Source organism: Prunus mume, linkage group LG8 (assembly GCF_029339155.1).
Source record: "Prunus mume cultivar Tortuosa linkage group LG8, ASM2933915v1, whole genome shotgun sequence".
Taxonomy (NCBI): Eukaryota; Viridiplantae; Streptophyta; class Magnoliopsida; order Rosales; family Rosaceae; genus Prunus; species Prunus mume.
The window spans coordinates 4,780,775-4,802,399 of NC_142705.1; the positions used below are offsets into that span (position 1 = coordinate 4,780,775).

At 39.0% G+C, this 21,625-nt stretch overlaps 5 protein-coding genes across 9 annotated transcripts; 1 reads left to right on the forward strand and 4 right to left on the reverse strand.

Moving 5' to 3' along the window:
* The first annotated feature begins 2,185 nt into the window (after positions 1 to 2,185).
* On the forward strand, positions 2,186 to 6,685 carry LOC103340545 (EEIG1/EHBP1 protein amino-terminal domain protein). 2 transcript variants are annotated; one of them, XM_008243968.2, is made up of 3 exons: positions 2,186 to 2,477; positions 2,680 to 4,964; positions 5,075 to 6,685. In XM_008243968.2, exons 2-3 carry the CDS (start codon positions 2,686 to 2,688, stop codon positions 6,231 to 6,233), a joined length of 3,438 nt encoding a protein of 1,145 aa, XP_008242190.2. In that variant the 5' UTR covers positions 2,186 to 2,477; positions 2,680 to 2,685; the 3' UTR covers positions 6,234 to 6,685. The 2 variants fall into 2 exon arrangements, with proteins under 2 accessions (XP_008242190.2, XP_088898333.1); XM_089042207.1 differs by having other exon boundaries at positions 2,683 to 4,964.
* A 171-nt stretch (positions 6,686 to 6,856) lies between these two features.
* Positions 6,857 to 10,016, reverse strand: LOC103340546 (ankyrin repeat-containing protein BDA1-like). The gene is made up of 2 exons (XM_008243969.2): positions 8,847 to 10,016; positions 6,857 to 8,383 (listed from the first exon to the last, which is right to left on the reverse strand). The coding sequence occupies exons 1-2, from the start codon at positions 9,414 to 9,416 to the stop codon at positions 7,526 to 7,528; spliced, it is 1,428 nt and encodes a 475-aa protein (XP_008242191.2). The 5' UTR covers positions 9,417 to 10,016; the 3' UTR covers positions 6,857 to 7,525.
* Positions 10,017 to 10,166: 150 nt separating this feature from the next.
* LOC103340547 (uncharacterized) lies at positions 10,167 to 12,817 on the reverse strand. The gene is made up of 2 exons (XM_008243970.3): positions 11,807 to 12,817; positions 10,167 to 11,322 (listed from the first exon to the last, which is right to left on the reverse strand). The coding sequence occupies exons 1-2, from the start codon at positions 12,374 to 12,376 to the stop codon at positions 10,465 to 10,467; spliced, it is 1,428 nt and encodes a 475-aa protein (XP_008242192.2). The 5' UTR covers positions 12,377 to 12,817; the 3' UTR covers positions 10,167 to 10,464.
* Positions 12,818 to 13,432: 615 nt separating this feature from the next.
* LOC103340549 (PHD finger protein ALFIN-LIKE 4) lies at positions 13,433 to 16,616 on the reverse strand. 2 transcript variants are annotated; one of them, XM_008243971.3, is made up of 6 exons: positions 16,467 to 16,616; positions 16,213 to 16,351; positions 16,000 to 16,032; positions 14,806 to 15,034; positions 14,186 to 14,324; positions 13,433 to 13,877 (listed from the first exon to the last, which is right to left on the reverse strand). In XM_008243971.3, the coding sequence occupies exons 2-6, from the start codon at positions 16,328 to 16,330 to the stop codon at positions 13,617 to 13,619; spliced, it is 780 nt and encodes a 259-aa protein (XP_008242193.1). In that variant the 5' UTR covers positions 16,331 to 16,351; positions 16,467 to 16,616; the 3' UTR covers positions 13,433 to 13,616. The 2 variants fall into 2 exon arrangements, with proteins under 2 accessions (XP_008242193.1, XP_008242194.1); XM_008243972.3 differs by having other exon boundaries at positions 16,213 to 16,358; positions 16,467 to 16,565.
* A 544-nt stretch (positions 16,617 to 17,160) lies between these two features.
* WAV2 (alpha/beta-Hydrolases superfamily protein) lies at positions 17,161 to 20,663 on the reverse strand. Of its 3 annotated transcripts, none has more exons than XM_089042209.1 (8): positions 20,284 to 20,663; positions 19,894 to 19,929; positions 19,659 to 19,737; positions 19,492 to 19,546; positions 19,279 to 19,395; positions 18,821 to 18,985; positions 18,089 to 18,332; positions 17,161 to 17,487 (listed from the first exon to the last, which is right to left on the reverse strand). In XM_089042209.1, the coding sequence occupies exons 1-8, from the start codon at positions 20,519 to 20,521 to the stop codon at positions 17,468 to 17,470; spliced, it is 954 nt and encodes a 317-aa protein (XP_088898335.1). In that variant the 5' UTR covers positions 20,522 to 20,663; the 3' UTR covers positions 17,161 to 17,467. The 3 variants fall into 3 exon arrangements, with proteins under 3 accessions (XP_088898335.1, XP_088898334.1, XP_008242195.2); XM_089042208.1 differs by having other exon boundaries at positions 17,161 to 17,493; XM_008243973.3 differs by having other exon boundaries at positions 17,161 to 17,592; positions 20,284 to 20,661.
* Positions 20,664 to 21,625: the final 962 nt, after the last annotated feature.

Below are 21,625 nucleotides of genomic sequence, written 5' to 3' on the forward strand. Positions count from 1 at the left end.
TCAAAGATCGTGAGCTTTAAATAGTCAAGCATATTACATGGATTTGATTTGAGGGGTAGGGGGAGGGCTTGAAGTATTATTATTTGCCACACGGTTCTCTTGTCACGTATGCAATTGCATAATAATGAATGAATGAGATAAACATATGCTCTCGTACATTTGTGGGTTGGAGGGAGTGGGTCACTGTTGTCTCGTCGTGATGAGCTTGGTGTGTTCTTCTCATCTCAGGATATTTAATTTGAATTCTAATAATACACAATAATAATGTGTGCATGTCAGCTACTGCTTGTAAGCTTGCTCTTTCAATTTGATTTTGGGGAGAGAGAGAGAGCTAGAATATTACGACAATAAAATAATTTCAGCATCTAATGCCCTAAGTTCCAGAATTTAGTGGGAATAAAGTTGTTTTCAAATAGAGATGCTATATATATATATAGCTCTTGTGATGTTATTCTCTATGGACTTTGCTGGAAATATCCGAAAGGATTTTGAAAGTTTTCACATTATTTATAAGACTCGCATAAGTATAAGCCTATATATATTTGTACGCAACCTCTTATAGATAGTCTATATTCTTCCTTTAAATTAAACAACATATCCATATTATGCCTATCCATATTATGGCTTGAATGGACATGAAATATAGACATTTTAGACATGCTACATATACACCTGGCTTCTTCATTTTCTTGAGGTAGTTATGGAAGCAAAGTATATCTTAAGGAAGAAAAAAGCTAATGAAAGCCTAGTTTCCCCTTCTTCGTGCAAATGCAACCCTTTTTTCACACACAAAGACAATTTTTTTATTTTTGGCTAATTACACTAGTGCCCACAAGTTCTTTTGGGTACCCCATTCATCTTAAAGAAAACTTTATTAGGTAATTGGGGAAATTTAAACACAATTAACCAAAACTAGGTCTTGCGGGTTGAAAAATTCATAACCTTCTATATGTATATATGAATGGGAATTTTTTTTTTCTAGTACAAGCGATTGGTGGAAGGGGTCTATATAAAAATTCATTTGATGTATAGGAAGTTCGAATCTCTGTGCACATGAGTGGAGGCGGAAGAACTCAACTAACTAAGTTACCATCACTGACCAATGAGAACTTATTCTAACAACACTCATTACAATAATAATAATTTTTGTTGATGCTCTTTTTGAGAGGTCAACTTAGAGAGAAGTGGATAGTCTTCAGTAGGGAGAAGATGAAGACCTTCGATAAGGGAAGAGCATGCATAAAACAAAGTAGTAGAAGTAGTCGTCAAGCTTCGGACATCGGTGTGGTGCCGGTCGAAGGTTCTCCGATGCTTAAGTCAGCTATGAGTGGTAAATTTAGCAGAGTAACAGTAAATGTAAGAAAATAGTTACCATTTTTATTTGGATATTGTTCCCTATTTATAGGGAAGTAAAAGTGGGTGGTTTGCATAAAGTTTCGATGTGGAACTTTGTGCAAGTTGCTGTAGTGGTGACACGTGTCTTGGAGATAAGTTCGGCAATTGGGAGCTTCAGCATCGGGAGCTTCGACAGGTGTCTGGCACCTTAGAAGAGTGTTTTCCTTCGGCAAGAGAGAAGGCATGTTTGCCTTGGTGCTAGTCGTTTTGAGACTGGATATGTTTGGTTGATTATGGTGTAAACAATTTTTACTCATTTTAATTCACAATTTTATGACATATCAATGATGGGGTCAAGTTTTATTTATTTATTTATATTTCTAAAATTACTATCTATGCTCAAATTTTAACTCGTTCTTAATCAGCTAATTAGAACGTATACACCAATTATTTTTTTACAAATTTATAAATAAACCCAATTCTAGACATGTATTTATAAAAAAATCTAAACACTATTTAAACATAGAAACACACCCAAAATCAACCCCAAAGTCAACTTTTTGAGTGTGTGTAATGATGAGTTTTGGGTGTGTTTATATGTTTAAATAGTGCTTGAGTTTTTTTATAATTTCAGCCCCCATTTTGGATGTTTTAGTGAAACTCCTATATTTTTTCAATCGAACCACAAAGAAACAAAGAAAAAAAATGAAAAGGACTAGATTACAAGGGTACATAAAATGTAGGCCAAACAACTAAATACAATGAATTACGGGCTCTCTGGAAAATTACATACTCTTTTTGTTTTTGTTTCTGTTTTTGTTTTTGTTCTTTTCTTGTTTTCAAATTTGTCATATTTTTTGTTTGAAAGAGGCAGCGGCAATTCAAACACAGAAAACCAGAGAGAGAGAGAGAGACTGACAGCGATTTTTGGCGACATAAACGCTGCTCAGAAAACTCCGAAACTCTCTCTTTCTGTAAGATTTTGGATTTCGTTCCCTCCTCCCTCTTTAATTTAAAATCCGTTTACTTCCAAAATTTCGACTTTGAATTTCCAGCTGCGAAAGTCTATGCCTTGGATCTTGTAATTAGGGTTTTGGTTCTGATTCACCAGCAAGCTTTTTTTGCCCAGCCAGCTCTATTCGGTAATTCGCGTTTCACTTCTGATTAATTTTAAAAAAATTCAATTCAATTTTATAGATTTTGCATTTTATGTGAGAAAAGAGCTTAAGCCAATGAATTTGAATTGTCAAGAATTGTCCTTTTGGGTGACTTTGTAGGATTAGGTTTTGCTTAATTTGATTGTTTGTTTTTCACTTTGAATTTTGTAATTTGTGTGGAAAACAGTAGAAGATGCTGTCAAACTTGGACGGTGGAAGAAAAAGGGGTGGGGATTCAGGTAATGGGAAATTGTTGAATGAGATTGAGACTATAAGCAAAGCCTTATACGTAGATAAAAACCCCTCTAGGAGTTCAATTCCTGCGGGAAGTAACCCTTCAGGATCTATAGGAAAGTCCCGCGTACCTGATCCAAAATCGAAGCCTAAATCTGTTGGTGAAAACTTGTTAGCTAAAGAGAAGAGGTCCTTTTGGAATTGGAAGCCCTTGAAGGCTTTTTCCCATATCCGAAACCGTAGGTTTAACTGCTGCTTCTCTCTTCAAGTCCATTCCATTGAAGGGTTGCCCTCCGCTTTGAATGAAATTAGTCTTTGTGTACATTGGAAGAGGCGGGATGGAATTTTCGTTACTAACCCAGTGAAGGTTGTTCAAGGCACGGCCAAATTTGAAGAGAAGTTGACCCACACGTGCTCAGTATATGGTAGTAGGAGTGGACCCCACCATTCAGCAAAGTATGAGGCAAAGCATTTTTTGCTATATGCTTCTGTGTTTGGTGCACCAGAACTTGATCTGGGGAAGCATAGGATTGATCTCACCAGGTTGCTTCCTCTGACATTGGAGGAGTTAGAGGAGGAGAAAAGCTCAGGGAACTGGACAACGAGTTTTAGATTATCAGGAAAGGCTAAAGGTGGTTCATTGAATGTTAGTTTTGGGTATAGAGTGCTGGGGGATAATCCCAGTGCAACAGAAAATAGCCAGAATGTTCCTGAGGTGTTGACTTCGAGGCAGAATAACTCGGGTATGGCAACAACAGCAGGCATGAAATATGGCCAGGTTGATGGCAGGAGCAGTATAAGGCGTGCTGGAACTCTTCCTAAACAGCGGTCACGAGCCTCATCTCAATCCGTAGAGGACATAAAGGATCTTCATGAGGTTTTGCCTATATCAAGGTCGGAACTCTCCAGTTCGGTGAATACACTTTATCAGAAATTTGATGAAGAAGAAAAGTCAGATACTCCAGTTGATTACAAGCCTGAACTTGATGTGTGCACAGAGCATCTTGAAGCAATGAAAACAAATCCCTTCCCTTCATCTGATTCTGGTCAAAAAGTAGAAAATGGGTGTGAAAATGATTTTTCTGTAGTTGAACAGGGCATAGAATTACCAGCTAATGAACTGAAAGAATCAGAAGTTATTACACAGGCTGCTGATGCATCTCCAGCCGAAACCCATTTTCCTGAAACCACCAGCAGTGTACAGGTGGCAGTTGAAGGTGAAACTAAGCTTGAATCCCAGGTTGAGGAAAAAGGTAGTTGTACAGATGACCTTGTGGTATGTGAGTTCACTTCCAGAGAAGATGACTTATGCACTAAAGAATCACTCATGAAAGAACTAGAGTCAGCTTTAGATATTGTGTCAGATCTGGAGAGAGCAGCACTAGAATCACCTGAAGACAAAAGAAGTTGCGTGGAAGGTAATCAAATGAAAATGATGGGGAGGTCGCTTAGCTTGGATGAGGTTACAGAATCTGTTGCAAATGAGTTCTTGAGCATGCTAGGGATGGAGCATAGTCCATTTTCGTTGAGTTCTGAGAGTGATCCCGAGTCTCCAAGAGAGCGTCTGCTAAGACAATTTGAGCAGGAAGCCCTTGCTGGAGGTTGTTCTTTATTTGATTTTGAGGACATAGGCAATGGTGACCAAGCAGAATGTGGCTACGCGGGTTCAACTGAGTCTGGTTGGGAGAACTTATCTGATAGTTTTGAACTTTCATCTGTGATTCAAGCTGCAGAGGAAGAACATCAGATAGCAACTCAGGAAGTAAGGAGTAAAGAAAAGGCCAAAATGTTAGAGGACTTGGAGACGGAATCATTAATGCGTGAGTGGGGCTTGAATGAGATGGCCTTTCAACATTCTCCACCAAAAAGTTCTGCTAGTTTCGGAAGTCCAATAGATTTGCCTGCTGAAGAACCACTTGATTTGCCTCCTCTTGGAGAAGGGTTAGGTCCTTTTCTTCAGACAAAGAATGGAGGGTTTTTGCGGTCCATGAATCCTTCACTTTTCAGCAATGCCAAAAGTGGTGGGAACTTGATCATGCAGGTTTCCAGTCCAGTTGTGGTACCGGCAGAAATGGGTTCTGGGGTAATTGAGATATTGCAGCATTTGGCATCAGTAGGAATTGAGAAGCTTTCAATGCAGGCAAACAAGTTAATGCCCTTGGAAGATATCACTGGAAAGACAATGGAAGAAGTAGCATGGGAAGCTGTGCCTGCCTTGGAAGGACCTCAGAGTCAGAGGTTTGTACGTCCTGTTTTAGCACTGAATTGTGAAGTCAGAAGTTAAATATTTCCTTTATATCTTTGGTGAATATTAATTCTTTTTGTATGCCATTCCTTATTGTTTGCAGGGAATGCTTGATGCAACATGAATCAGTTGGGCAAGATACATCAGATGGGGTAACAAGAGCTAAAGGAATTTTATCTGGGCCTAAGTCTAATAAGTTTAATTCAAGTGCAGCAGGCAATGAGATGGGCTTAGAATATGTTTCTCTAGAATATCTTGCTCCTTTAGCCATGGATAAAATTGAAGCACTTTCAATTGAGGGGTTGAGAATACAATCTGGGATGTCAGATGCAGATGCACCTTCAAATATCAATGCACAGTCTGTTGCAGAAATCGCAGCTCTCCAGGGCAAGGGTGTTAATGTTGGTGAATCTCTTGGTTTGGAGGGAGCTGCTGGATTGCAATTGCTAGACATAAAGGACAATGGTAATGATGTTGACGGACTAATGGGCCTCTCATTAACTCTTGATGAATGGTTGAAACTTGATTCCGGCGAAATTGATGATGAAGATCATATTAGTGAGCGGACTTCTAAAATCCTTGCGGCTCATCACGCGAACTCTTTGGACATGATTCGTGGAGGGTCGAAGGGAGAGAGAAGGCGTGGAAAAGGAGCTAGCAGAAAGTGTGGTTTATTGGGGAACAATTTCACAGTAGCATTGATGGTGCAACTTCGAGATCCACTACGAAACTATGAGCCTGTTGGGGCACCAATGCTTTCTCTTGTTCAAGTAGAGAGAGTGTTCCTCCCACCGAAGCCAAAAATATACAGCACGGTTTCAGAACTAAGGTGCAGTAATGAAGAGGATGATGAGTTGGAGTCAGTTGGGAAAGAAAAAATAGAGGAGGAGAGGAAAGAAGAGAAATCTTCTGAAGTGGAAGCTGTTCCTCAATTTAGAATCACTGAAGTCCATGTTGCAGGTCTGAAAACTGAACCAGACAAAAAGAAGCCATGGGGTACTGCGAGTCAGAAACAGTCTGGTTCCCGCTGGTTGCTTGCTAATGGAATGGGGAAAAACAATAAGCATCCATTTATGAAGTCAAAAGCTGCTCCTAAATCTTCTGCTCCAGCAACAACAAAGGTTCAGCCAGGTGATACCTTGTGGAGCATTTCGTCTCGCGTTCATGGAACTGGAGAAAAATGGAAGGAATTGGCAGCACTAAATCCACATATAAGAAACCCCAATGTTATTTTTCCGAATGAGATGATTAGATTGTGCTGAGTGGATTTTTTACATTTTTCTGTGAAATGGTGGAGCTCACGGTGAATTCCGAATTGGGCAATGCTTTCAGCCTCATCATCAATCAGCTGGGTTGTCAATGGAATCCATACAAACAGGGTTCCCTGGAACCATACAAGGTTGATGGTTGTGTTTGTGAGGTTATATCTTGTAGTCACTTAAAACATAGTCAACCGATAGGCAGCATGAGATAAAATAGAAAAGGTGCTGCTTCCTCATAATTTCTGTGTTGTAAATCCTCATGTTGTGTAAGTCTGCTTGCAAGCATTGTAATGTGAAGGGATTGTGTTTCATTCACAGCCGCCAGAGGTGGTATTTGCGTGTGCAATAGCTGTTCTGGACCTTGTAGAAATTTTGGAAGCGTTTCAATGCTGTTTTCAGTGTGCAGTGGTCGGGCTTTTTTAAAAGAGGAAATGAATAATTTTTCTTCATTATCTTTGATTTTTCTGTGTCATTAGGTATTAACTTGAATTTGTATAAACCCGCCGAAAATAAGAATTTAGAGTACAAAAAAAAATCACCCATCTGCATGCTGTTGTATTGTTACTTGAAAGAAGTAAAAAGGAGGAAAAGTTGGCTGTATAATGTGAGCTTTTAAGCAGATATTCCCTAAACAGGTGTTTAAGCAAGTGCTTCAACAATTAAACAGAAAAATATTACAAGGAAGATGAAGAAAAGGAGTTGTACATCTAAATCCTGTTGACATCCTCCATCCTAAACACAAGTTTCCTTTCCAATCATACAGTCCATAAGATAGCCAAAACCCCAACCATCAAAAGATATATGCCTCCCAGGACAAAGTTGCAAACCCATCACACACCAACCGAGCCAATGACTATAGTTTCATTAAAGAATACCTTCACAGAATCATTAACAGAGCGGACTTTAACAGTGGCATTCTTATCATGCCAACTGAATCAATCAGAATGAAGTATATTTCTCTCAAAATTTACTGAGTACGGAAGATAAAAGCACATACACATAAAAGCATTGCCATCTCAGAGATTAGGACCGATGACTTTAACAGAGGAATATAGATGTACAAGAATGGTGAGTTTAACCCTCAAAACCAAACAATCAGATAAGAAAGGGCTTGACCACAATATCTTCATCCAAATGTGCTGCTAAAAAACATACCTTCAAATGTCCAATCTCATACTTGACAAGGCTGTGAACCAAAACTTTCTAGCTTGACACTCACATACAGAAAATTGCAATTATAAGTTCTGTGTTGCCAAGCCATAAAAAAGTGAGAGTTCCATTCACTTTAATCCTCAGTTCTCCTCTTCAAGTTCATCATCAATGGTGGCTGATTCCTCTTTTGGCTTAATATAACCATACTTTCTGAGAACCCATAAATTCATACGAACACAATTGCCGACAAAAACAACCACCATCAGACACAACCATGTCAAAACTGATTTCTCCGTTACCTCGCGCAACATTTTTTTCACATTTGAGGCATCAGGTGACATTTGACGGAGAGAGATGAAGTAAGTTATTACTAGTGTACTGATGGCAACCCACATTATGACCATTTGTATCCAAACCCACCTTCGACGCTTTATCGGTAGCCCGCTAACAAGCAGAAGAATTATGCTCAGTGACGTGAGGAAAGCGATTGTATTAAAAATCATGAACAGACCATACTCTTTTGGCTGGTTATATGCCATGACAGCTGTTCCTACAGAGTGAGGTTTATCCACAGGGTTGCCTTTGTCATCTACTTTCAGGTCATCCTGCCAAACACCTCCTGGGGGGGTTAGAGCAGATTGGAAGGCAACAGTTGCAAGGAGAGATGCCACCACCATCAATGAACTTCTCTTCCTGCCAAGCCAATCGCTAGGCTTCTTCTGTGTAGCCGGTTTCATAGAATCACCCTCTTTCGAAGATAGTGCTGCTGAGCCTAGACGTCTTGATATCTGGTGTTCTTTTGTTGGAACACGAACCCAGTCATGCATGATGGGTTGTACATCCTTTGCACTTTTAGCCCCTACACTTCGAAGATAATCCTCAATCTCCATATCCCTCAAATCTCTAAGACTCTGCATCAGAATGTCCAACGCCGTAGAGCTGTTGGCATTCAACGCATTCACATTCACTCCAGTACTGGTAAGCAAGAACTTGATGATCTGAACAATTTCAAAACACCCTTTTGTAATGAAAAAATGCGACTAAGCATACAAACTCAATCCATTTTAAGAGATGTTTAGTAGTATTTATCAAATGTTCAGCAGAAAAAAGGCAGTATTAACCCATTTACAGCATGAGCCAACTTCTAGAAGTTATTAAAATCAGTAGTTTCTAAGTGCTATATGTTCAATGTTTCTGAAATGGGTTCTAGTTGAGGCCTTGAAGTTTGTAAAGCAAAATCAGAAATGGCAATTAACAAAAAAGAAAACAACCCAATCCCATTTCATCTCCATACCCAAATTTCATAAATAGCCAAGTCTTAAACTTCAAAACATACAGCTACATTAACTAAAAACCATTCATGAGCTTAATGGTAGAAACTTTATATCCATCTCTGTGAAACTCAAGACTAACTAAAAATCATTGAGCTCAGCTTAAGATAGAAAATTAAAATCAGCATACCTCAACTTGCTTCTTGGCCACAGCAATATGCAAAATGGTGTTCCCATCGAAGTCCTTCCAATTCAGAAACTCATCATCTTTTCCAAAAGCGTCAGCCAAAGCCTTCAACCCCTCCAACCGATTGTGCCCAACGCACAAGTGCAGCACCATCTCGCCTCGGTCCGTCAACGCCCGAGTCGACTCAGTCCTGACTCGGGCCAACTCACTCAGCACCTTAACACGCCCCTTGACGGCTGCCACGTGGAGCGCCGTCCACCCATCTTCGTTCCTCACCATGCATGCAGCAGGATCCACCAAAGCTAGCTCCTTTACAATCTCCGCGTGCCCTTTGGCTGCCGCCAGGTGGAGAGGCGTCGATCCCCTCGAGTCCAACTCGGAGGCCAACTCGGGCCTGTGACTCAGTAGCTCCTTGACGAAACCCAGATGGCCCAACATTGAAGCTATGTGAAGTGGGGTCTCTGAGACGCAGGAAGCTAAAGCTCTATCAAGGACAAGTGGGTCTTCTTGGATTAAATCTTTAAGCATCGTTATGTTTCCCTCCATGGCCGCATCTAAAAGCTTTTTCTCCATCTTCTTCGCTCTGTTTTCTCCACTGGGTTTGCTTGAAAAGTCGCTTAGCTTCAGAGTTTGAGAGCCATAGAGATGGAGCCGTGATAAAACGTTGGATCTGGTACTGTGAAAGCCAATAGTGAAAAAGAAGAAGAATTTGGCCAACAGAAGTGGACCAAGCTAACCAAAGTCCAAAACTTGATTAATATTTTATTAGAGAAGAGACTACTGCCTTGATTCAGTAAAACGTTTTTGTTGGGGACCCTTGGAAGCTTCCATATTTGGTATTGACTTGGGTTGACACCTTCCTTTCCAAAATGAATGGCCCACAATGAGAACAGAGAAGTAGATGAAATGATGAATGGAATTATTTGACTTGGATTCTTTTTTTTTTTTCCTCTTTATTTTATCTGATCAAGTACTTGTGTACAAAACCGCATAATTTATAGAACTATAACCCCTTGTCATGCTTTTCAATTTTGATGCTTTCACATTTAGCTCAATCTTGCAACAACAAAAGAAAGAGACATGTGTTTTTTTTATACGCCACACAAACTAGCTCCACCTGCTCCTCCTCTTGAGCTCAAAGCAACCTCTTATTCCTTTTCCAACCAAACATTCCATAAGAAAAAGATAGCCAAAACCCCCAACTGTCCAAAAAATCATTTTCTTCTTGTTAGTCTTCACCAATGAAAGACCCTCCACCATCAAAAGATATATGTTTCCGAGGAAAAAGTTGCAAACCCACCATACACTAACCAAGCCGACAACTATCCAACGACTATCGTTTCATTAAAGAATGCCCTCCACATAATCATTAACAGAGGAATAGATATACAAGAATGGTGAGTTTAATCCTCAAACCCAAACAATCAGATAAGAAAGTGGTTGACTACAATATCTTCATTCAAATGTGCTGCTAAAAAACAGACCTTCAAATGTCCAATCTCATACTTGACAAGGTTGTGGACCAAAACTTTCTAGCTTGACACTCACATCTACACGACTGCAATGACAAGTTCTGTGTTGTCAGGCCATATAAAAGTGAGAGTTCTTTTCACTTTAATCCTCAGTTCTCCCCCTCTTCAAGTTCATCATCAATGGTGGCTGATTCCTCTTTTGGCTTAATATAACCATACTTTCTGAGAACCCATAAATTCATACGAATACAATTCCCTACGAAAACAACCACCATCAAAGTCAACCATGTCAAAACTGATATCGACGTTACCTCACGCAGCGTGCCTTGCACATTTATGTCATCAGGTGACATGTGACGGAGAGAGATGAAGAAAGTTACTACTTGTGTAGTGATGGCAACCCACATTATGACCATTTGTATCCACATCCACCTTCGACGCTTTATTGGTAGCCCGCTAACAAGCAGAAGAATTATGCTTAGGGACGTGAGAAAAGCGGTTGTGTTAAAAATCATGAACAGACCATACTCTTTTGGCAGGTTATATGCCATGACAGAAGTTCCTACGGAGTGAGGTTTTGCCACAGGGTTGCCATTCTCATCTACTTTCAGGTCATCCTGCCAAACACCTCCTGGCGGGGTTAAACCAGCTTGGAAGGCAACGGTTGCAAGGAGAGATGCCACCACCATCAATGAACTTCTCTTCCTCCCGAGCCAATCGCTAGGCTTCCGTTGGGCAGCCGGTTTCATAGAATCACCTTCTTTAGAGGATAGTACTGAGCCTAGACGTCTTGCTATCTGGCGTTCTTTTGTTGGAACTCGAACCCAGTCATGCACAATGGGACGTACATCCTTTGCACTTTTAGCCCCTACACTTCGAAGAGAATCCTCAATCTCCATATCCCTCAAATCTCTAGGACTCTGCATCAGAATGTCCAAAGCCGTAAAGCTGTTGGCATTCAACGCATTCACATTCACTCCGGTACTGGTAAGCAAGAACTTAATGATCTGCACAAATTCAAAACACCATTTTGAATGAAATATGCAACTCAATCCCTTTTAAGAGATTTTAGTAGTAATAACCCATTTACATAATGAACCAACTTCTAGAAGTTATTAGAATCAGCAGTTTCAAAGTGGTACATGTATAATGTTTCTGATATGGGTTCTATTTGGGGCCTCAGGTTTGTAAAGGAAAATCAGAAATGGCAATTAACAAAACAGAAAACAACCCACTCCCATTTCATCTCCATACCCAAACATATTTTCTTTTACCACTGAATTTAACATGCTATTTTCCCTTATCCTCAAATCCCAAAAATTTCATAAATAGCCAAAGTCTTAAACTTCAAAACATAAAGCTACAATAACTAAAAACCATTGATGAGCTTATTGATAGAAGAAACTTTATATCCATCTATGTGAAACTCTAGACTAACTAAAATTCATTGAGCTCAGCTAATTGATAGAAAGAAACTTAGAAGCTCCATACCTCAATTTGCTTCTTGGCCACAGCAATATGCAAAATGGTGTTCCCATCGACGTCCTTCCAGTTCAGAAACTCATCATCTTTTCCAAAAGCGTCAGCCAAAGCCCTCAACCCCTCCAACCGATTATGCCCAACGCACAAGTGCAGCACAGTCTCGCCCCGGTCCGTCAACGCCAGAGTGGAGTCAGTCCTGACTCGGGTCAACTCACCCAGCACCTTAACACGCCCCTTGACGGCTGCCACGTGGAGGGCCGCCCACCCATCTTCGTTCCTCACCATGCATGCCGCGGGATCCACCAAAGCCAGCTCCTTTACGATCTCCGCGTGCCCTTTGGCGGCCGCCAAGTGGAGAGGCGTCGAGCCCCTCGAGTCCAGCTCGGAGGCCAACTCGGGCTTATGACTCAGTAGCTCCTTGACGAAACCCAGATGGCCCAACATTGAAGCTATGTGAAGTGGGGTCTCGGAGACGCAGGATATTAAACTTCTATCAAGAACAAGTGGATCTTGTTGGATTAAATCTTTAAGCATCGCTATGTTTCCTTCCATGGCCGCGTCCAAAAGCTTCTTCTCCATCTTCTTCGCTCTGTTTTCTCCTCTCCTCTGGGTTTGCTTGAAAAGTCTCTTAGCTTGAGAGCTTGAGAGCCACGGAGATGGAGCCGTGATAAAATATTGGATCTGGTACTGTGAAAGCCAATACTCAAAACGAAGAAGAATTTTGCCAGCAGAAGTTGACCCAGCCAACCAAAGTCCAAAACCAGATTAATATTTTATTAGAGAAGAGAATCCATTGCTGCAGTCAAACGTTTTTGTTGGGACCCTTGCTCATTAATAAACACGAATAAAAAATCTAAAATAAATTATATATAATCACTTGCTAATTGGTCCTTTCTTATAAACCATAGGTTTTTGCATTCAATCCACTTTACATCATCTATAAAGATTTTTCAATATGAACATGTTGATTTTACTTATATATTAATGATTTTATTTTCTCAAAATAAAACATAAATAGACCAACAAAAACAAAAAGTCTTAAATAGAAGACAAAATTATGGAAGATGGATCGACAATACACGGCAACATCTCATAAAAAATCCCATAAGCAAAATTTCCATACATTTCCATCCAAAATACCCCTCCATGTAAGATATACTGTCAAGAAATTGGACGGATATTTGAATGTGTCCTTAAATTGCAATAAAATCAAACTACAATTGTGAAATTGTCTGTCACCTTTAATTTATAAGACAAACTCTTCATTGATGAAAACATTCTCCCTCTTTTTAAACGATGAAAACACTCTTTAATTACTTTTGATGGAGTATAATGGTTTTCAAGTGAAAACTCATACATCAATATTGTAACGATGACATGTGATGTGAAGAAAGCATTTACATGACCCAAAATATTAACTAAGAGTCAAGTTAATTTATTGGAAATATGGTAATATAGTAATTCCGGTATAATATACCCAACAAATTTCAGGAATTGTTGCCTTAGTTGTAACGCACATTCTATGCTGTCACACACATTTTCATCATTAATCTGGTCAAAATGGCACAAATAACAAACATAAGATGTCGAAATTAGACAGAATAATTTAGGGGCTTCCACAGTTGACAGAATAAATGTATGAAAAAGTCAAATCATAAAGCGCAAGTTCACATTAGGAAACATTAATATCATCCAAACAGCAAGATCACCAAGAACAAAGTACTAAGTGGAAAGGCTATGTCACCATGGCTCATGAGCAGAAAACTTAACTAAATAGTTAGCTCTATCCAACTCGACATAATTACACCTTGTACTACGATCAAGGCCGCACTCTCTTGTTGCTGCACGAGGGGCACTTGTAGTGCTTGATGTGCTCAGCTCTGGCAGGAGTGATCTTCACACACTTTCCATGAAACCACTTCTCACATATGTCGCAACAAATCCAGAATTCATCGGAAGCATAGTTCTCCCCGCATGCACCACACAGAGTATCGCTGTGGTCATCATCATCTTCCTCGTCCATTCCCTCGTCTTCATCCTTTGGCATCACTTTCGACTGTTTGCTTGAATCAGAGCCTCGCTGTTCTCGGATTAAGAATTGGTAGCAGAAACATGTAGTTAAGGAAGCATACCATTAAGATAAGCCTAGCACAAAATAATACTTACACACAAACAAATTCAAGTTCCACTCACGCAAGTGGACACACACGAGTTCCAGTTCCACTCATATTGTATTAGACTAGGATATTTTCTTATATGCTTTTACATCGTATTATCTATTGAGAGAGAGTAATAAAAGCACACTCACATAACAAAAGTCACCAATTAACTCGTTTTCCTAAATGATTAAGCAAATCCATAAGACTGCAAAACACAAATTCACTTTACCCCTTTAGAGCTTGACTTAGGCCTATGGATGCTTTGATTTGTTGTAACTGATGACTTCTCCTTTGATTGTTTCTTTGCACTGCCCGTCACAACCTCAAATATTGTTGGTAGATCATTCATCAGAGTGAAGAGACGTTTCCTGCATCAAAATTTGCACTGAACCATTTTAGATGATGTATTCTAAATTCTAATCGTTGGAGGGGCAATCCCCTCAGATCCAGAATCTGTTCAGATGCACATGTTGATTTTTAAACAACAGGTTTGACCTGATACAGATTGATCGAGCTATCTAGATTGAAGCTCAATCCTACCCCCATCCCAGAAATGAATCCATGCCATGTTTAGGCATCCTAATACATGTCAAAAATCACTTTCTGCACCTTTGGCCATTGCTACTGAGATGACACTCAACCAAATATTTCATCAATATTATCCTGCATCACAGGTACAACAAAGGCAAATATCCACTACCTAAAATTCTTCATCTAAAATTCATTTTAGTGCATAATTATTGTTTTACGATTTCATTCTGACTTGTTGCTGCAACATCTAGACAACCTTTTTGTTGTGCAAATCTAAATGAAAGCATCACATAGCAGCAAGAAAGGAGGTGTGCATACCTGTCAGCCTTATCAAAACCGAATCTGGCACCAAAATAGAAAGCCACTGAAAGTAGCCATGCATCGCTGTGAACAGCTACCAGAGATAAAAAATCCTTTTCTTGCATCCCATCTCTGGCAAAGTTGATGCCCAAAGCAGGTTCCGGAAGTTCAGGAGGAACTTCCTCAGCAGGTAGATTAACTTCCCATTCTTCATTTGGGAATCCATACAAACAAAGGTTTTCCTTCTCTGAAGCATTGACCCATTGATCAATTAGTTAAACACAATAAGCATCAGTTCCTACAATAAGGATTCCAGAGTACACAAAATTCCAGACTTTTAATATATTACAAACCATTTACAGTATAAGTAAATAACAACGCAAAAGCATAACAGCAGCCTCCAATGGCAAAGTTACACAGGAATTATAGTTTTAGTATTACAAACACTGACCCACAAACAAATAGTATGATGTATAATTCCAACCTCAAATTTTCATAAAAGGTCAATGATATAGCATATACTTCATCAGCCCGTTTACTGTAGCTAAATTATCACGCCGTATAGCCTGTCGTACATTATATCCAACCCACACAAGGATCTTCCAGTTCTGATGACTACAACAAGAAAAAGTGAACTGAAAGATCTGTTTAGCAGTTACATAATTCAGTAAAGGTAGGATTGCTGACCAATCAAATGCATCAAAGCCTAACTAGAGATCCAAGAAAAGAGTCGCATGGCCCTGGAAGGTAGGATTTTGAAAAAGGATGACGAAATTAATACTCTCATTCAAATATGGAAATCCACAGGAATTAAGAAGCTGGTACTTGCACGCAGTTGATGCAATAAAACAATGCATTCAGTTCAGCACAACAAATAATAAGCATCCCATAAAAATGCGCAAGACCCAAAAAGAAACAAACATCAAAGGGAACAGCTAATGGCAAGCCAGCAGGGTGTCTATGCATTTAAAAAAGGAAGGGGGAAAATAAAGGTTCAAGCTTTAAAACTAGAAAAAGAGCTAATATTCTGCACACACGTAGTTAGAAAGCAATATTATTTTAGTGTTTGAACAACATTTGGACCCCAAGTTGCAGGAAGGGCTATCTCAGTTAGAGCCAAAAAAAAGAAAATAATAAATAGTAAAATCTCAAAAACGGAGAAACAGCAATTGAACACGAAATTGAGAAAACACAAACACAGAGAACCCTAACCAGGATCGCATTGCTCGTAAAAATCTTCAACATCTGCACCCAAAAAAAAAAAACAGAAACAAAGTTAGCAAAATGAAAAACATTTAAAAAGTGCAGAAATAATAGGAAATTGGAACAAAGCCCTAAATAAAAGCAACAAAGTCAAAAGAAATAACTGAAAATTTTTCAAATTTAAAAATAAAACAGAGAAGAAAAAAAGAGTGAGAGAGAGACCAGTGGAAAGAGCTTTGATCATGCCGGCTCGGCGGCCCTTGAAGTCTCTGAAAACCTCATCCACAGTACGTGGGCTGTACGGCGCTCCTGCTCCTGCTCCTCCGCCTCTTCCTTCCATGTCCGTACACACAGTCCGGTCCTGAGAGCTAATTAAGCTTTAGAAAAAAGAAAAGAAGAGACTGAAGAATGAAGGAGGTGAGGGGTAGAATCGTAAATAGGTTGACTTCCAATCCAAATGGTATTTAATTACTTACTTGTTTATGCAGAAGCGACGGCTCAGAAAGAGGAGAAGCCTGAGATCCCAACGTTCTCAATAGCACAAGAGAGAGAAGGAAAAGATTGGGGGAAACACGTTTTTAAAAGGAGGGAAATCAAAACCAACCAAAACAACTACTTAAATAAATTAAATTAAAATTAATATAATTAAGAGCGAATTTTATTTTATTTTATTTTTCTTTTTCTTTTTGGAAGGTGTGTGAAGTGTGAACGTTTTTATGATGATGTGGCGTAGAGGAATTGGCTGAAGTCGTAGAATGAGGCAGGGCTGGACCAAAGTCAACGATGGGTCGCTGACCGCTGATTTGCGCTGTGGACTAGACTGCAGAGTGGTCCACTCCAAATAAAAATACAGTTTTTTTCCTTTTGTGTTTCCAGCCGTCGGATATGATCCGAGGATGGGGATTTGACTACGGCTTCAGTGGGTCCCACATGTATGTGGAGGACCAGACCCCTCATCGGCCATAAACGTGTCATGAAGAAGAAAAATCTAAACGATTGTTGTGACCTCAATCCTCCAAAACATTTTTTAAATAATGTCTTTTCTTCATAAAATAATAATAATAATAATAATAATAATAATGTATGTCTTACTGTAGTAATTACTACGCAGTAAAAGGTAAAAAATTATTTGACCCTAAACAAAAGGGAAATAAAATGGGCAACTTGGAATGTCAAACTAACTATTTTGAAAGCAAGATTGGTCCTAAAGCGCCATAGTTGAGCGATACAATACAAACAATCCTGGAGCACCAACTCAACATATATATATATAGTTGCATCTTCAGTGACTTCTTATTTCATACAATGGGGGTCAGTCAGAACAAGATTAGGCATAACGCGTGTATGTCAGAAGTCATATAGTCTATCCAAGGCATTCACATTTTTGTCTGCATTGTCCGAAGTTCGTAAAAACCACCAAAAAATCTTCAATGGGAAAAACCTCAACGAGTGCAGCCGGCCTTGGCAGATACACTCTTCACAGAGAGCTTTCAATTGCTGCAGCTTCAGAAAAAAAGGTACAAATTGTGTTGAGTCCTGAGGGGGAGCCAATCAGAATGCTTGAAGAAGTCTAAAATCCATCCAATCACTTTGCCCCCACATCTGAGAGTGGAGAAAGAGAAATTAAGAATCAAGAAGCAAAGGAAAAAGCAAGGAAGAGTAGCAATCAGTCTGGTGCTTGCAGCCACTCCAAGGATAACTAATATTACCATCCAAAAGGCAAAGCCTCAAAAGTTTCAACGAATACACATCACGTAGTTTGAAAAACAGTACCAAAAACTTCCATTCTCAAGGTTCAACAACATAAAAGTATACAGCGTTCGAGAAGAATTAAACACATGATACACCCTGCCCCGAGGGAGGGAAAGAACAATTAGTTGGAACTCAGCCAGAAATCATCTGGTAGGTCAGTATCCATTCCATGTTAATGCCTAGCTACACAGTTTAGTATGTGCAAAATGATTGCAACATGATTGTCACTCTGTTCTTAATTCTTACATAGTTTCATTATCTTCAGTAGTTCTTTTCTTTCATTTACCTTTTGTGTGTGCCTCTGACTGTGTAAGGTTTTGAAATATTTCATTACCCAGAATCTTACCAATATCATTGTTAGATGATTCATCATCTTTTTTCTCTTGAACATGTTGTTGAAGAAACTCCTGGATCGTTCTCCAATAATGATCACCACCAGCGAGCCAAGTATCCATATGCATGCCAGTAGGAAATTCCGCAAAAACACATCGCCTATTATGAGCAGCTGCTTTGGCATACAGCATTTGCATATGGGTCGGGGGAATCATCTCATCTTGCAAGCCAGAGAGAAAGAGGATTGGCTGCTTAACCTGCATTTAGATGGTCACATATGAGGGATCAGTGAAATCAGCAAGGGCAAGGGACAAAGCATTGGCAAAAAATTTCCCCAAAACATTAAGGTTGTGGCAGAAGAGACGTGACTCATAGTCATAGCACTTTGTTGATTTTGAGGGATTGCAACTGCTATTTATAAAGGGAGTTTTTACATCTTTAAAAATCATGTCTTATTGGTACTAACATTTCTGAAATCCGATAATGATACATATTTCTACACTTGCTAACTCGCTTTATACATCGCATTATAGTTTTAACGAATAGATGCAAAGTTAGATTAAAATACTTTTTTCCATCCAGATATTCTGCACTGGATCAAGCATGGACTGGTGCATTCATATAAGAAAACTGGAAGATACTGAAAATTGAAAAGGTGACCAATACATATCTTGCATATTATTTCACTTCTTCACGTGTCTATGTGCTGGGTGAATCAAGATATTCTACCACCAAGTAAGCTTACCTCACCAATGACATCAATTGTACTCCAAGGAGAACGTACAAGGAAATTAAGTACTTTAGGACCTTTTGAACTACTGCCTCCGATAAACCACTTCAAGAAAGGCAGTAAAACTCCAGCCATGTCCAAAATAGATGTGAAAGTGTTTTCTACTATCAGTGCAGCAACCTGCAAAACAAAGCAAAACCACCTCAGCTTACCAACTCAAAATATACTATTCAAGGACATTAAACAGTGGAAAATTTTCCAGTATTGGTAAGACTCAAAATTGGTTTCTAAAAAATTACAACACGCTGGAACCACAAATGAAATAAGTTGCCAGAGAAGCAGAAATAAATCAACAAGACAGCTTTAAATTTTTAAGTGGGGGAAACAACTCTCTATTCACCTAAACAGCCCTTCTTTTTCGCTCTTGTAATAAGTGGGAAAAATTAAGTTACAGAAGATTATTGGAGTGATACCTTATCAGGGTTATTTTTAGTAACCACAGTTCCAACTGCGCCACCAAGTGACCTTCCAAAGACTACTATTCTAGATGTGTCAATGTCAGTCCTCTGATAAAGATGATCCAATGCAACCTAACAGAAAGAAAGAAAAGTATACTAACAGAGTTACAGAGCTGACATATAATAAGTACAGTGGAATTTTAATACATCTGTAACCGAAAAGCATACTTGAGCATCTTTTGTAATCCCATGCTGAGAAGGATATCCTTCGCTTGCTCCATAACTGTTTATATCAATGACCATTTGCATTCAATAAATCAATATAGATAGGTTTACCCAAATTAAGCTGCTGATATGCTACAAAGCCACTAGATAGAAACATAGCGGGCACATACCCTCGATATGAAAGCATAAACACGTTGCATTGCAACCTTTGTATCATTATGCGGACCATTTCAAGGCGATGCGCAATATCTGAAGGTCAATAGTCAAGGCCAATAAAGCATATAGGGCTCCCCCACTAAGTTCATGATAATTACAGGTAAACCAGAGAGCAAAAATCACAAAAACAATGTAATGCTAATGTTCCAAATTATAGTAATATCAACGAAGTTCTGAAAAATAGGATACTTCCAGCATTTTCTTGGAAAAACAAAAGGGTTGGACCTGCAAAGCAAGAGAAACAACTTTCTAAGCGCGGAAAGAACATGCCAAAATTTCAAAAGCATCCCAAACCCAAAGTAACAGATTAATTTTCAACTAAAGTTCCTAACTACTTATAATTCGAGACGAATTAAATGCGAAACGAATAATAATTACTGTGCAACGCATGCATTTGTTCTAAACTATGCTAAACAAACACAATTAGCTGGCTGCGTTCAGTAATTGCAGCAATTCCAACAACCAACCAAACCCTAATTGCCTCAGGGAAACCTAAACCCACCCAATTCAGCAAAATTCAAGCTAACCCAAATCAAGTAAAACAGATGAAAACGAATGGGGTAAAGAACCGGATCGGACCTCGGCAGTCGGGTAAGAGCTTGATGAACCAAGCGTGAAGCCGAACGCCGTCGGAGGATCGGAGCCAGACGTCCTCGTAGGTGAGCCGGAGCCGGGCCGGGGTTATCGGGTAGGACTTGGTGAGACCCGGCAAGACGGGCACGTAGACAAGCTTCTCCTGGAGGGCCACAAGCAATGCCATGCCCGCCACAACCAGACCTCCAACTCCGTACAGCAGCGCGCTCACGTACGTCACCATGGTTTTTGCTTTGTGTGAAGCTTTGCTCTTGCTGGGCTTGGCTTTGGGTTCTTCTAATTTCCGTCTCCAACTTGCTGGAAAAGCAGAAAGTGGAAATGGAAATGTCGTGAGAATTTAATTTCTAAATTCTGGAATTTTATCTAATGGAACATTGGGATTTTATTTTATTTTTGCAGTTATTCAATTTTTTAATAAGGTTAGGGTGGGGCCCTGTCAATTGGTTATATTTTCTGTTCTTCCTGCTTCGGACTTAGTCCCGCGGTTCCACCTGGAAGTCACTGGTATGGGTTTGCAAACTTTGCATCATACGGTAAAACCATTTTAGAGGGGAAAAAAACATTTCACACTGTTACCAACCTACAGTATCATGATATATCGTACATTGTCGATATTTTGTTAATATTTTATAGAACATCGAGAATGTATCACGTAGTCTAGATTGGTGGAGTATGATTGACCAAAAAAAAAAGATTGGTGGAGTATGATATTTTATTTTATAATGTGTATCACATCTCCAATGAAGAACTTACTTTCTAATAGAGACGTTGACGGGTCGAGATATAAGAGAATACAAAAATCGAACGATAATCCTACAAATAACACACTATAATCCACTAACCAACTGGTCAGAAATTGTAAAACCTCAATGATATTTTATTAAAAATAAGATAATTGTTTCAAGATACTCCAATGCATGCCTTTTATACAAGAGAAACTCTACACTTGAAGAAATTAGAAAAGCTAATCTATATATATAAAGCAAAAGATAGAGAATTATGAAACATTCAAAATACTAGAAAATATCCTTTGTTTAATGCAAACATTAAGAATTGAAATTATTAATTAAATGAAGATAATATGGTAAATTCACACTTTTTCATATTAAAAAAATAAAAATAAGATAATAAATCCTATTTTTATGGAACACAACTACTCATTATCTTTTTTAATTCTTTTTTTTTTTAAAGCCTCTCGTTAGAAAATAAAATTAAAAAAACAAAAGTTTCCTAAAATATTCCTAATTGAAATCATATCATGAAAATAATATCCTAATTGCTACTCTTAAAATGCGAACATGCATAGCATTACTCTTCATAAGGTATA

What these genes read in the sequence shown, in the direction of transcription:
- LOC103340545 (XM_008243968.2), top strand. Translation starts at nt 2,686, where the DNA reads ATGCTGTCAAACTTGGACGGTGGAAGAAAAAGGGGTGGGGATTCAGGT. An exon ending in GAAGGACCTCAGAGTCAGAG is followed by an intron (nt 4,965 to 5,074) that starts GTTTGTACGTCC and finishes TATTGTTTGCAG; the next exon opens with GGAATGCTTGATGCAACATG.
- LOC103340546 (XM_008243969.2), bottom strand. Translation starts at nt 9,416, where the DNA reads ATGGAGAAAAAGCTTTTAGATGCGGCCATGGAGGGAAACATAACGATG. An exon ending in TGGCCAAGAAGCAAGTTGAG is followed by an intron (nt 8,384 to 8,846) that starts GTATGCTGATTT and finishes GAAATTGTTCAG; the next exon opens with ATCATCAAGTTCTTGCTTAC.
- LOC103340547 (XM_008243970.3), bottom strand. Translation starts at nt 12,376, where the DNA reads ATGGAGAAGAAGCTTTTGGACGCGGCCATGGAAGGAAACATAGCGATG. An exon ending in TGGCCAAGAAGCAAATTGAG is followed by an intron (nt 11,323 to 11,806) that starts GTATGGAGCTTC and finishes GAATTTGTGCAG; the next exon opens with ATCATTAAGTTCTTGCTTAC.
- LOC103340549 (XM_008243971.3), bottom strand. Translation starts at nt 16,330, where the DNA reads ATGGAAGGAAGAGGCGGAGGAGCAGGAGCAGGAGCGCCGTACAGCCCA. An exon ending in GATCAAAGCTCTTTCCACTG is followed by an intron (nt 16,033 to 16,212) that starts GTCTCTCTCTCA and finishes TTTTGGGTGCAG; the next exon opens with ATGTTGAAGATTTTTACGAG. An exon ending in GGTTTTGATAAGGCTGACAG is followed by an intron (nt 14,325 to 14,805) that starts GTATGCACACCT and finishes ATTTTGATGCAG; the next exon opens with GAAACGTCTCTTCACTCTGA.
- WAV2 (XM_089042208.1), bottom strand. Translation starts at nt 20,521, where the DNA reads ATGGTGACGTACGTGAGCGCGCTGCTGTACGGAGTTGGAGGTCTGGTT. An exon ending in TTTATGCTTTCATATCGAGG is followed by an intron (nt 19,547 to 19,658) that starts GTATGTGCCCGC and finishes TGATATAAACAG; the next exon opens with TTATGGAGCAAGCGAAGGAT. An exon ending in CTAAAAATAACCCTGATAAG is followed by an intron (nt 18,986 to 19,278) that starts GTATCACTCCAA and finishes TTTGTTTTGCAG; the next exon opens with GTTGCTGCACTGATAGTAGA.